The sequence below is a fragment of the Phascolarctos cinereus genome, unplaced genomic scaffold, assembly GCF_003287225.1.
Source record: "Phascolarctos cinereus isolate Bilbo 61053 unplaced genomic scaffold, phaCin_HiC Scaffold_3;HRSCAF=262, whole genome shotgun sequence".
Classification (NCBI taxonomy): domain Eukaryota; kingdom Metazoa; phylum Chordata; class Mammalia; order Diprotodontia; family Phascolarctidae; genus Phascolarctos; species Phascolarctos cinereus.
The window spans coordinates 223,772,469-223,787,362 of NW_027555736.1; the positions used below are offsets into that span (position 1 = coordinate 223,772,469).

Sequence of the window (14,894 nt, forward strand, 5' to 3'; positions counted from 1 at the left end):
GGGCCTTTATTCTTCCAATGATCCTACTGTGACATACTTCTTGCTACCCAGGTACAACAGAGGAGAGGGGTCAGGAGTAGATGTCTCATTTCCTTAATAATCCCATACCATCTTCAATTTCCACAGCTATTAGCCTGGTATTTACTATCCATTTTCTTTGACCAGGACTATAGAACTTCTCTAACAATGAAATCTTGTTTATTCCATTCATAGTCCAATCTAATTTGTAGGAAACAGTACTGTCTAGTGGACAAAGTTCTGGCCCTAGAAGTAAGAAGCTTTTAAAGGTCCTGCAAGTATCTTAAATCCAACATGTTGGAAGACAGCATGACATAGCAGAAAGTGTAATGGATTTGGAATGAGAGAGTCTAAGTTCAAATCTCTACTCTAAGACTTATTATTTGGGTGACTTTGGGCAAGTCCTTCACCTCTGTGAATCTCAGTATTTCCTCATTCAAAATATGAGGTAGTTGGACTAAATAGCATCTAATATCTCTTTCAGATCTAAATCTATGATTTTATTCTAGTGTAATTCAGCTCCTCCCCGACCCAACTTGCATTCTCAATTACAAGTCCTAGGAATATTCCTGCAGGTGCCTTATCTTGTACTACTGTAGTTTCAGAGCCCCCACTAGTGCGCTTCCTATTAAAAAACTAGCCAGTAGGAAAGAAAGGAATATTTATATTTATCTACTTACCTATAGATATAAGAAGAAAAGTTAAATATAGGTAGAAGTTATCTATCCATGAGTATAGATAGATTTAGATATACACATATAAAAAGATATATACATATTGATATATGTGTATAGAAATTATCTACATATATATATACTACAATCTGTTTTATAGCTTAAAACTACACTAAAACTTTTGGGATATCCTATGTGTGCAACTGTGCATGACATCTTTACAAAGATTAACCATATGTTAGGACATAACAACCTCACCAAAAAACCAGAAAATCAAAAATATTAAATCATCCTTTATAATCAAAATGAAATCAAATTATATTCAATAAAATGCCATTGAGGGAAGGATTAAAAGGTAATTGGACACTAAATAAATTAATCCTAAAGAACTGGTGAATCAAAGAACAAATCATAAAAGCAATAAAAATTTTACCAAAGATAATCATAACAATGACCCAACATAACAAAATTTTTTGGATGCAGTCAGAACAGTGCTTAGGGGGAATTTTATCTCTCTAGATACTTTCATCAATAAAAGAGAAAGAAGAGATCAATTAATTGGGCATGCAACTGAGAAAAAATAGGAAAAAAACATCAAAATCTCAATTAAATATCAAAATAGAAATTCTAAAAACCAGAGGAGATTCACAAAACTGAGAGCAAAAATGAACAAAAACATAATTTTTTTAAAAATCAAACTTTTTTTTTAAATGGACAATTAGCTAACTTAATTTTTTTTTAAAAAAGAGGAAAATAAAATGACCAGTTGTTGTGTTCAGTCTTTTCAGTCATATCTGACCCTTTGTAACCCCATTTGGGGTTTTCTTGGCAAAGACACCAGAGTGATTTGCTATCACCTTCTCCAGCTCGTTTTATAGATGAAGAAACTGAGGCAACTGAGGTTAAATTATTTGTCCAGGGTCACACATTAAGTGTCTGAGGCCAGATTAAGTATCAAAAATTGAAAAGAAGAATTCCCTTGAAGAAGAAATAAAGGAAATGATTTGAAACTATTTTGCCTAATTATAAGCCAAAAATCCAACAACTTAAATAAAAAGGGATAAATATTTACAAAAATATTAAACACCTGAATGAACAAAACAAGAAATGGAGAATTTAAATAACACATGGATTTAATTAATTAATTTCATTAATAGAGAATTTTAATAACTCATGGATTTCTTAGAAAAAGAAATTCAATCAGCCATAAATGAACTCCCAAAGTGGGGAGAGAGGGAACCAGGATTATATAGATTTACATGTGAATTATATCCATTGTTGAAAGAACAATTAATTCCAATATTACATAAAATATTTTCAAAAGTAGCAAGAGAAGTGGTTCCACTAAATTCCTTCTATGCTACAAAAGTAGTTTTAATGCTTAAACTGGAATCAAGATAACAAGAGATAACAATACTAACAACTAGCATTTATATATAATTTACATGGCACTTTAAGATTTGCAAAGTGTTTTACAAATAGTATCTTGCTTTATCCTCACAACAACCATGGGAAGTAGGTAAAATGGCCAACCACTCCAGTATCTTTGCCAAGAAAACTCCAAATTGGGTCATGAAGAGTCAGACACGACTGAACAACAACGGTTTGTTTTCCCAATTTCTTTGTCTTGTCTTATTACCATTAATAAGTATTATTTTATTATTGTTATTTGATTATTTATTATAGTTATCATGAATAACTATTAACTATTATTAAAACTAGCATTTCTAGTATTATATAAAATAGTAGTAGTGATAATGGGAATCTTTGCTTTATCCCTGATTTTACTGGGGAAAAAAAATCTTCACAGCAAGTTTTTCTGATTAAGGCCTCATTTTCAAGAGACAGAAGGAGCTAATTCAAATTTATGACACTAAATTCCCCAACACACAAATGGTCAAAGGATATAGACAGACGGTTTTGGAACAAACTATCAACAACCACGTGAAAAAGCATTCCAAATCCCAAATAACAGAAATGCAAATTAAAACGACTCAGGCTCTACCTCACAGTCATCAGGTGGGCATGGGGACACGGGATTACAGGTACACCGATACATTGTTAAAGGAGCTATGAGTTAATGGTCTAGCCATTCTAGAAAGCAGTTTGAAATTATGCCCCCAAAAGCAACTAAACTGTGCATTTCCTTTGACCCAGCAATAGCATTATTAGGCTTATACCCCAAAGAGATTAAAGAAGGAGGAAAAGAATCCGAACATTTATAACAGAGTTGCTTCTTTGGGTTTGTTTTTGTTTTTTTAGAACTGGAAACTAAGAGAATGTCTATCAATTGGGGAATGGCCGTGAGTGGCTACGGTATATGAATGTGACGGAATAGTACCATGTTGTAAGAAATGACATCGTTTCAGAGAAACTTGTGATTGACTGAACTTACATGAACTGATACAGAGTGAAATCACCAGAATCATGAAAATAATTTCTGTAACAGCAATAATGTGAAGATAAGCAATGGTGGGAAGATGGCAGGATAAGGCAGGAAATTACCTGACTCTCCCAAATAACTAAAAATAATGCCTCAAAGCGAACTTTAGGGTGGCAGAAATGATGAAAAGTTACGGTAAAACCTAAGACAACTTGGGAAGATGTTAGGAAAGATTTGACTTCTGAGGTGGTGGTCTGTCCAGAGAGAAGCACAGATACCATCTGGCAGATACCAGTGAGTCAAAAATAGCAAGCCCTGGAGGCAGCTCCGTAGTCCTCACCCTCAGCTTGGGGAACTTTCACCCCACTAACTGTGTGGATATTGGGCAGCTGATCAGGGGAAGATTGTGTGGGGCCCTGTTAGTGCTAGAGATGGGACCCAGGCAAATTGACCAGATGCAATCCCAGAGTATGGCTGTAGGCCAGAAGGAGTGAGAACATGCAGGTGAGTGGATAGAACACCAGCCCTGGATTCAGGAGGACCTGAGTTCAAATCTGGCCTCAGACACATAACACTTCCTAGCTGTGTGACCCTGGGCAAGTCACTTAACCCCATTGCCTAGCCAAAAACAAAAACAAAACAAACAAACAAAAAAAAGAATGTTATCATTAGGGGCAACTAGGTGGCACAGTGGATAGAGCTCTGGCTCTGGAATCGGGAGGACGTGAGTTCAAATACAGCCTCAGTCACTTGACACTTACTAGCCATGTGACCCTGGGAAAGTCACTTAACCCTGGTTGCCTCATCAAAAAAAGCAAAAAAAAAAAATTGGGAGGCAGCTAGGTGGCGCAGTGGATAGAGCACCGGCCCTGGAGTCAGGAGGACCTGAGCTCAAATCCAGCCACAGACACTTGACATTTACTAGCTGTGTGACCCTGGGCAAGTCATTTAACCCCACTGCCTAGCCCCCCCCCCAAAAAAAATAAAGAATGTTATCATTACTAGAGTAGTTAAAAAGAGTACGCATAGTTAGAAGGCCGGAGGTTGCGTTGGTTATGATGAAATGATCCTAAAAAATAAAATTGGGTAAGGAGAGGTAAAATAGGATTGAGGGAAATACACAACTAGTAATTATAACTGCATGCAAATAGGATGAACTCACCCATAAAACACAAATGTGTAGCAGAATGGATCAAAAATCAAAACCCAACAATAAGCTGTTTAGAAGAAATATTTTTTAAAATGAGAGACACACATAGAGTAAAAATAAAGAGCTGGAGTAGAATTTATTATACTTCAGCTGATGCAAAGGAAAAAAAAGCAAAAGTAGGAATCATGATTTCAGACCATTAAAGCTAAAATAAATTTAATTAAAAGAGATAAACAACAAAACTACATTATGTTAAAAGGTACCATAGATAATGAAGTAATATCAGTACAAAACATATATGCACTAAATGCCTTAACACCCAAATTTTTAAAGGAAAATATAAATAAGTAGAAATAATAGTGGGGATATTCAACCTTCCTTTTTCAGAGCTAGATAAAGTTAACAAAAAAGAAAAAAAGAAACAAGTGAAGGAAATGAATAGAATCTTAAATAAACTAGATATGATAGACATCTGGAGAGAACTGAATGGGAATAGAAAGACTTGCACGAAATAATGAAGAGTGAAATGAGAAGAACCAAGAGAACATGGTATATAGTAATAGCAATATTATTCTCAGAATAACTATGAATAACTAAGCTATTCTGGGTAATATGAACATTTAAATCAGCTACAAAGAACCTATGAAGGAAGATGCTATCCACTTGCAGAAAAAGAACGGTTTTGTATGGTTTGTGTGGTTTCATATATATAATATATCTATAGCTATATATCTGTGTCAAATGTTGTCCTCTAGTGCAAGGTTGGGGGAGAGGGAAAGAGACAGCTTGGAATTTAAAATATAACCCCCAAAAAATCTTATTAAGCACGTTAAAAAAAAAAAAGGAAAAGCAACTTCGAAAAATTAAGAACAAATTTTTATCATTGTAATGACCAACCATGATTCCAGAGGACCTATCATGATGCATTCTGACCACTCCCTGATAGAGAGGTAACAGACTTACGACATAGAAAGTGACATAATATTTTTGGACACAGACAATTCAAGAATTTGTTTTACTTGACTATGTATATTTGTCATAAGTGTTTGGATTTTATTTATTTTTTGATGGGGATGGGTTGGGAGGAATAAAAAATAAATGCTTGTTAATTTTTTAAAAGGTTGTTTTTTTAGGGAAGAACAAATAGTCAATAGGCTTAATTACCATTTAGCAAAGGCATTTACTCAAATACCATTGCAAGAAGAGGAGTTATAAAAACATACCCCAATAACACAGGGCTCATTTTTCCATAAGTACACACAGCTTCTGTGGGAAAAGTGTTCTTAAACTCAGAGCACAATGGTAATGCACATTTATTGTACATATGATTGGCCCAGGGTAACTCACAGTTCCTCATATTTTGGGGTCTGGAATTCCTTCCTTTCCCTCAGATCTTACACATGTAATCATGCAGTTCACAGCTAACTGTGGCATCTAGGCAGGATGGGTCGTTCTTCTAAGAGGCTATCCTCTCTGATGCAAAAGCTTTCCCTTTCATCAGCCACCATCACTCTGGTGGATGTTCCTGCCAGCACAGTCACAGACCCCCAGACTCCTAAAAGCTCCAAAGGTCACTTCCAAGCCTGGAGTACATCTTGAGGTTGCTGAGGAATCACATACTCAGGAAAGGAAACACATAAGGGGAAAAGGAAGCCAGGAACCCAGGCACCAGTTCACTTACTTAACTCCCTGCATTAACTGCCCCTTGGGCATAGTTGGGTTTTTGGGGGTTTTTTTTTAAGGCAATTGGGGTTAAGTGACTTGCCCAGGGTCACACAGCTAGTAAGTGTCAAGTGTTTGGTCTGAGGCTGGACTTGAACTCAGGTCCTCCTGACTTCAGGGCCGGTGCTCTATCCATTGCGCCACCTAGCTGCCCCTGGGCAGAGCTGTTATGATGCCAGCCTGAGGAAAGGGCAGCCCATCCCCAGTCCTCTCTGGAAGCTTTGAAGCTGCATGATACCAAGTGGAGAGTCAAAAAAGGCTGAGCTAGAAGCTGTCTCTTCTTTTAATTATTGTAGTGTTCCACTTCCCATGCCGCTGTCACAATGGGAGTGCTTGACTGTGTTGCATTGCACAACTTCACTGCAGCCTTGGTTCTGAACACAAACACGTGCACTTTGCACTGCACATACTGTCACTCCACACAATGCGAAAAAACACTGCCAGAAACACCTCAGCTCAGATTTGAGACTATTGTATGTTATAAATTGCAGTGTTTTTATTGTACATACAAAATCATTCAGTGAATTTTGGCTTGGGATTACGACAGAATTTCCAACAATTTCTGAAACGGCCCTAAACATACTGCTGCCATTTTGTACTATGTGTTTATGCAAAGCAGCGTTCTCAGCATTGACGAGCATAAAATCAAAATATCAGTCAACTCTGAAAAACATTGAAGATGCTCTACGTCCTGCAGTATCAAATATTCTGCAAAGATTTAATTTTTATGTAAAAATAAATAAGCACATCCACCTCATTAGTATGTAAATTTTCTTTCAACTTCAATAAATGGTAAAATTATATGTATACCAAAGAATTGTTTTAAAATAAATTTCTTTATGACTTATTTTCAGTAAATGTTTGATTTGTATACCTGTTTTATATACCTATACACCTGGGGTTGCATAAAAATTTCTCCAGCATAAAAGTGGCCCGAGTGCAAAAAGTTTAAGAAGCCCTGCCCTACACAAGGTCCTTCCTGATACCCCTACCCCATAGAATAAATAACTTTGCTCTGATTTATCTGCACATATACTGTTTCCCACTAGCATGATGTACATTCCTTGAAGACTTGGACTATGCAGCTTAGCTTAGCACTCAGTACTGTGCTTAGCACCTAGTAAGCACTTAATAAATATTCACTGATTGATTAATATTTGTCTTCAGAGCCTATTGATATTAATAGCTTTCCCTCAAAACTCTAGCTCATGTTCATCCATTCCTGTTGTGAGCTCTTATTTACAATGTTAGTTATTGTTGTTATTACGATTATAGTGGGAAACACAGAAGTTAGCTCTTCATTGTTACCACTATTTGTTTCATGTCCCTATCATCAGTTGTCATCAAGAACAAAAGTTCGTTAGGGCCCACATTAGACTGTGAGTTCCTTGAGAGTGGGGGACTGTTTCTTTTCTGTTTGTATTTCCCTGAGCTGAGCAGTTTCTGCCAGGGTAGGTGCCGAATAAATAGCCTACTGCTTAAGGTACTGTCCTGGGTGCTGAAGTATCAGTTTTTGTTTTCGTTTTTTGAAGGGCATCCAACAGTTTCTCCAGCACCAAAATATTTCCCTCAAGTCTTGTAGCAGCGCCTTCGATTGTGTTTTTAGAGATAAACACTCCTTTGGTTCCAAAAAGTATAATAATAGGTAGCATTTTTATAGTTCTTTATGGTTTGTAAAGCACTTCATCAATATTGTCTCATCCTCACAATAATCCTAAAATGGAAATGTAGGTGATATTATTACCCCCGTTTAACAGATGAGGAAATTGAGGCAGAAAGAAATTAAATGATTTGCCCAAGGTCACACAGCTAGTAAGAGTCAGGTAACGAATTTGAACTCAGAACTCTCCTGACTCAAGTCCACCGTTTTACCCAATGAGTCACCGAGGTTCCTCTAAAAACATAAATTCCGTTAGTTGACAGGTTCCTGAGACCAAAGTCCTTGTTAAAAAGTTCTGAAGAAGTATCCAACACCAAGTACTCAGACTTCACAATTTTGCTTAGGGCAGACCTTTAACGTCACACAGTGTGGGTGACATCATGGCGTATTTTCAATTGAAGCTTTAAAGAGTCAGCCCTAGCTCTATTTGCCCACGGTTTCGCCCCGCCCCCTCCCCTCCCCTCACTTTAGTTAAAGAGTACTACAAATCCCAAGAGGCCGTTCGTTTAGGGTGCGTGCGCATCCCGCTCGCCTTTTCTTCACCACTCTCCCCCCACCCCTTTCAGTTGCTTAGTAAACCCCTCCCAGCTCGGGCGTCGCGAGCGCTGGAAGCGGCGGAAGAAGATGGCGCTGACCAGGTGGGTTGTGGGGGAGATTGGGGGAGGGGTGGGGGGGTCTTCCTTACGTAAAAGATTCAATTCGCTTTTGCCTTTTTATTCCTCAGCTTCTACGCTCTGGGGAGGGTGTCGGTCGGGGGAGCATCGACGCTTTGGGGCAGAGCCGTGGAACGGGACTTCCCGTTAGCGGCGGAGTCGACCAGGCCTCCCAGAAGCCGGGGCCTTTCCTGAACACTTACCCCAGCCTCGGGCCGCCTCTGGTCGGGGCTGCCAAGATCGGCGTGGCTAACCCTTCCTTGCCTTAGCTGGTCACTTGAATTTTTCTTGTTCCTGGGGGTGAAGTTGCGAAGACGTCTTCACAACCGTGGAGGGAGTTGGAGGTGGGGGTTAGGGGTTGAAAAGGTGGGGACCGGGAGGAGGACAATGGTTATTTGTGTCGGAGGAAGGAGATGGAAACCGAGGCGGGGGAAGAGCTTCCAGCTAGTGTCTGCTTCCTTATCATCTGTACTTTCTCGGAAAACAAAGATAAACTCCTCCATCTAGCCAGCTCTGAATTGGGAGTGAGGGGGCGTATAGACGATGGGCAGTCCTTTTCCCCGGTAGAAGAGGACCCTCCTCCCCCTCCAGGCAAACCTGCTTCTTGCTTCTTCCCGTTGTCTTGGAAGCTGTGTAGGAAGGCGGCCCTCGATTTCCAGTGAATGATCATTAGTGCATATTGAGCAAAAAAATTACGTAACTTAGACTAATCCCTAAAACAGATGCTTAGTAAGTGGAAAAAATTTTGACTAAAAAAATTAAAAAGCACATAAAGGGCAAGAGAAGTGGAGACTCGAGGAGAGACTGTGGAAAGTCAAACAGTAAATATTTTTTAAGCTCTTACTATGTTCCAGGCACACTGCTAAGCTCTGAGAATACAAAAAGAAAAAAAAGGACAGTTGCTGCTCTCAAGAAGCTTACAATCTAATGTCATTGTTATCCTTAGCTTGTGCCCCTTTCCTGCTTTTCCTACGTAACTCATTTAGGAAGTCATCATTGTGAACAGACCATAACAGTGAATCTTGGAAGAAAGTATTATTACATGCCCAGCACCATGTGTTACATGGTGTGGTGTATGGAGAAGGAAGATTAAGAGGTGAATCCTGGTCTACAATCATCTTTCAATCTATTGACAAAATGTAGACATACAAAGCAATTACACTGTAATGTAATGCTGACTTTTGTGGGAAGGGAGTGAGAGGTACCAAAGAAGTTAAAAAATGGGAAGGTAGATAAGGAAAGACTTCACTGAGGAGGTAAGACTTGAGCTAGATCTTGTGGAAAGGGTGGTATCTATGTAAATATACACACACCCCCTACATATATGTACACACACACATATACATACATACCTTCATACATACAAGGGAAATGCTGATAGTGACAATATAAACACTAGCTTAATTTTAAGGTAGACCAGTAGTTCTTATGTTTTCATTGAATTACTTCTTGCTAACTTTATGAAGCCTGCAAAGTTTGAATCTTGAACTGTTTAAAATTGAAACTGTTCCCCTAGGCATTGGTTTGTTTCCTTTATCGTTTAAGCATTTTACTTCTTGGCTTTTTCCCTTGTTCATTTGCATTTTCCAAAGGGTAAAACACTTCACAATGCCCATAGGACTCCTTGTTGGTAGAAATTTTGGGGGGAAGGCTGCATAACTTCTTTTGATATTTGCTATATTAGCATGCAGAAACAAGAGTTGGGCTCTCTCAGTCAAAGATAGAATTACTTTTCTGATGCTAACATTTTGTTTAATGCAGTGATTGACTTTTCTTTTTATTCTTGGTTGACTGGTGTATTTGGGGGACTCATTTAGCCTTTTGTACAGTGAATGTCAAGTGTTTTGTTCCATGTGCTATAATTCATTTTCAGTATAAATGCACTGGACCTTTTCACTTATTAACTTAATATTTATTATGATCAATACAGTGGAAGTGTAAATAGTCAAAAGAAAATTCAAATTGGCACTGCTTCTAGTTCTTAAAGGTTAATAACTTTTCAGAAAATCAACCTTTTTACTATTACTTAGGATTATATACATTAATTCTTGAATTGATCAGGATTAGAAAAGGATTCTTAAATGTACTTTTTTTCTCTCTAGTTGCTGCATGCTTATTCCCTGTCCTTTTCATTCCTGTAGGTTTCAACTTTTCTTCCTGTTTCTACTTATCCTTTATTATATTGGCACTATAATGATTAAAAAGTAAGGGAACAAAAGGAAAATCCTCTGAATGACTGAGGGTTTACTCTCAGGTTATAAGAGATTCAAAAACATAGCACTTCAGCTATTTTGGGGTATACTGTGACTGTCCTGGTTATAGAACTCATCTCATTTGCCTTTAGTCAAATATGCTTGATTCTATGAATGAGCACTTCATTGTTACCTAGAATACAAAATGACTGGTATTGGCACTTCTAAAGTGCAGTAGAAGTTCTCCCTCTTCATGAAATTAACAAGAAAAATTTTATTCTCGTTATTGATTTGTGTGACATACAGTATTTTTATTTGTGTTCTAACTTTTCTCCTTATCCTTGATTTTGTAGTTTTTTACCTGCACCAACTCAGCTTTCTCAGGACCAGCTTGAGGCTGAGGAAAGGGCAAGATCACAGAGATCAAGGCAGACTGCACTGGTCTCATCAAGAAGAGAACCTCCCCCTTACGGATATCGAAAAGGCTGGATACCGCGTTTATTAGAGGTAAATATTAGCCTTCATTTTGAGTTTATTAAATTGATCAGAGTTGCTGTAAAATTAGTAAGTCTAAACCATGAAGTTCTCTAGCATCTAATATCTTCAGTACTGTTTCTAAATATGGTTGTCTAACATCACTTTAGTAAACTAATAATGTTTTACCTTTTGGAAAGTGCAAATGAATAGGGAAATGGCCAAGAAATAGAATGCTTAAAAGATAAAGAAAACAAACCAAATGACCAATTCCTAGGGAAATAGGAGTGCCTAACACTTCTCACAGAAGGTATGAGCTTGAGTAATGGCAGGAATCGATTCCATCACAATTCCAAAAATCTTTTGTACATGCAAAAAAAAGATTTTAATTTGGGTAGGCTAGAGAAATAGCTCTGGAAGACACTGCAAGTATTAGGGAAAAATGAGTTAGAGTATAAGATCTTTGAGAGACACAGGATATTACAGCTAATCAGGTCTAACTCCTTCATTGGAAAAATGGGGAAATTGAGGTACAGAGGGCATTGTCTGTAGTGGAAAGCATAGTCTGAGCTTCAGTTTTCTCATCTGTAAAATGGGGGTGATAATGTTTACACTATTTTCATTATTAGATTGTGTGGAGAAAGAACACCATGTAAATCTTGTAGTGTTATATAAACATAAATTGTTATTCAGGAATCTTTGACATGTTTTAAAAAGTTGTGTCCTTCCAGTGGAATAAGCCCTTTGAGGGCAACATTGTTTTTTTCTTTTGTCTTTGTATCACTAGTACTTAGCATAATTTCTTCAGTATAGCTGGCACTTAATATACGATTGTTGAATTGTTGGTGTGAATACTCCTCATATTGTACAGATTGCCTCCACTCTCTGACTCAGTATTCAGTCTTTGAAAGCTGATTAATTTTTTTAGAAGGCCTTGTAACCAGTCTACTGGTGAAACTATTTAAACTTAGGTTGACTGATTGTCAAGCGATGCACATATTCTAAATTACTTTACCAGTGCTTGGAATTTTCAGTTCTTTGCCGCTACAAAAAGATCTGTAACAAATATTTTTGAATGTATGGGTTCTTTTACTCTTTCTTTGATCTCTTAGGAGTATAGACCTCTAGTAGTATGACTGAGTCAAAGGATGTATATTGCTTAATAAATTTTGAGGCATAGTTCCAGATGGTCTTTCTGCAATGAGTGGACCAGTTCACAGCTCCACCAACAGTACATTAATGTATCTGTTTTTCCACAGCTCCTTTAGTATTTGTCATTTTCCATTTTTTTAATCACCTTTGCCAGTCTGGTGGATGCAATGGGTGTGGAACCTCAGAGTTGCTTTAATTTGTATTCTGTAATTATAAATTATTTGGAGCCTTTTTTCCATATGGCTATTAATAGCATTGTTTTCTTCCTATGAAAACTGCCTGTTCATATCATTTGGCCATTGATCATCAATTGGAGCCCTTTTTGTTAAAAATTGTAATTAGTTCCTTATATAGCTTAGAAATGAAACCTTTAACAACAAAAAAAATGCTGCAAAGATTCACCCACTCCCCAGCCCCCAGTTACTTACTTCTCTTCCCTAATTTTAGCCACATTAGTTTGGTTTGTACAGAAACTTTTTTATTTTATGGAATTAGGATTTTCCATGTTTGGTCCCTTCTTTGTTCATGAGTTCTTCACCTGTCCATAAATGTAAATGGTAATCCTTGCTCCTCTAATTTGTTTATGATGTAGTCATTTATTTCTAAATCATGTACCTATTTGGGGCTTATCTTGGTTTTGGTGTGAGGTTGTGGTCTATACTTAGTATCTGCCAGACTGCTTTCTAGTTTCCCCAGAAGTTTTTGTTGAATAGTGAATTCTCACCTTAATAGCCTGGTCTTTGGGTTTATCTAACACTAGGCTTCTTTAGCAAGCACCATTTTATGTAAAATCAGGGAGTGCAGTTTTCTTGTATTTCAGATTTTATATAGTTAAAATGGAATCTACACTTAACTTCATGGCACAGTTGAATTTTGAAAAATCTCATTTTAATAGCTAAGATTTCATAAAGCTAGGTAGAACAGAATAGGTTTTGAAAAGTCAAACTAAATTGGCCCATTAATCTGAAAATGCCATGTGCACTTTTCCAGAAGAGTGAATGTTTGGAGAAAAAAACCATCTGCTTCTAATTTAAAAAAAAAAAAGCTGTGATTTTTCTGGCAGGTTTAATGACCACATAAATCCACAGTCACAGTCCTGAATGTTGATTATAGTGGGAAAAAAAACCAACATGATTCTGAGTGTGTGTCAAATTGTCAGCAAGAGTACAAGCAGCAGCTTTCTTGTGTATACTTTAACTATTTCTTTCTAATTCAAGATGAAATGTATTTCTTTTAGCATTCTTCAGTTTGTTTTCAAAATGTTAAAATTCTTTGCAGCAGTGTTAGCATACAATTATCCTGCATTTTAGTGCAGTTGTTTTTAGAACTAGATACTACAAAAGTAGCAGTCTTCTAAAAACAATTTTATTGATATCTTTTGTTTTTACATTCCCCAATTGATCCTTCCCTCTCCCTCCTGAGAGTCATCCCTTACAATAAATAATACAAAAATACAGGGAAGAAAGTTTAGCAAAATTGACTATGAAACACATCAGCTAAGCTAGACGTTGTTCGTTGCAGTCTCACCTCTGCAAAGAAGGGAAATACATTATTTTATTCCTTATTTAGGGCCAGTCTTGGTCATTATACTTTTACAGCATTTGTTTTATTGTTTTTGTTGTTCTTCTAATTTACTTTGCTGAAGTCATTTTATAGATTTTTTTTGGTTCTGTTTCTCTCTGCTTTAGTTCATAAAAGATGTGCTTTTCTATATTCATCATATTCACTGTTTCTTATGGTATAGTAATGATATTTCTTTACATTCTAGTACTTTTGCATTCAACAACTTTTTTAGTCTTTCCCCGCAAAAGTCATTAGGAGGGAAGGAACGAAACATACATGAATTTATTAAACACCTGATAGGTGCTAGGCACTGTGCTAAGAACTTCACAAATATTATCTCATTTAATCCTCACAACAGCCCTGGGATGTGGGTGCTATTATTTTCCCAATTTGATAGATGAGGAAAGAGGCAGGCAGAGGTTAAGTGACTTGCCCAGGGTCACACAGCTAGTAAGTGTCTGATGTCAGATTTGAACTCAGTTCTTACCAACTCTAGGACCGGCACCCTATTTACTTTATCCACTGCTCTAGGTATTAATTATATTAAATTTCAACAGACATTTATTAAGTACATATCGTATTTAACTTTGTGCTATAAATATAGAAAAACAGTGGTTCCTCTTCTCAAGGAGCTCACAATTTAGATTTAATAGGGGGAGATAAAATGTATACAAATTAGAACATGGTACTTCGACCAAAGTGGTGGTCAGTGTTATTGTAATGATCTTGGGTTCTTAAAGACTCTGAGAAGTAATGAATACCAAGTGGGAAAATCTTTAAGAATGATCCCAGTGACCAACTAGAATGTGACAGCCAGTCGTAGCCTGTCTAGATTTAGAAAGATTTATCACTGGGTTGGCTACAGGATGATATACTTTTTGGCCATAGCAAATCTCAAAGACCCTGCACTACTTAGTGTAGTGAAATTATAATCTACATCAGTGAGAACAGTATGCAGACTGGTTAAATTACAGACCACAGACCCTTTAAGCATTGGAAGAAGAAGAATATGGTAAATGTGTAGAAGAGGTCAGAGTAGCAAGAGAGTTTAGGAAGGGAAGGATCTCTGCCAACTGAATAGATCAGGGGAAATTTCATGGAGAATGTGACTCCAAATTTGGGCCTTGAAGGAAGAGAAGGATTTAAACAGGATATAATACCATTTAGGGGGAGGGAGTTGCTTTAGTCCAGGCACAAATTCATAGAATTGGGTCAGGGCAGGACAAGATCAGGGAATGGTGGGTAATATACTC

General features: G+C 37.2%; 1 protein-coding gene across 1 annotated transcript in view; it reads left to right on the forward strand.

The window, feature by feature from the left end:
- Positions 1-8,138: 8,138 nt before the first annotated feature.
- The window catches only part of SNW1 (SNW domain containing 1), a 33,036-nt gene continuing 26,280 nt past the window's right edge, over positions 8,139-14,894 (forward strand). The window contains exons 1-2 of the mRNA XM_020986162.2: positions 8,139-8,245; positions 10,806-10,959. Of these exons, the coding sequence (XP_020841821.1) occupies positions 8,232-8,245; positions 10,806-10,959 (168 nt within the window). The 5' untranslated portion in view covers positions 8,139-8,231. The remainder of the gene's footprint in view (positions 8,246-10,805; positions 10,960-14,894) is intronic.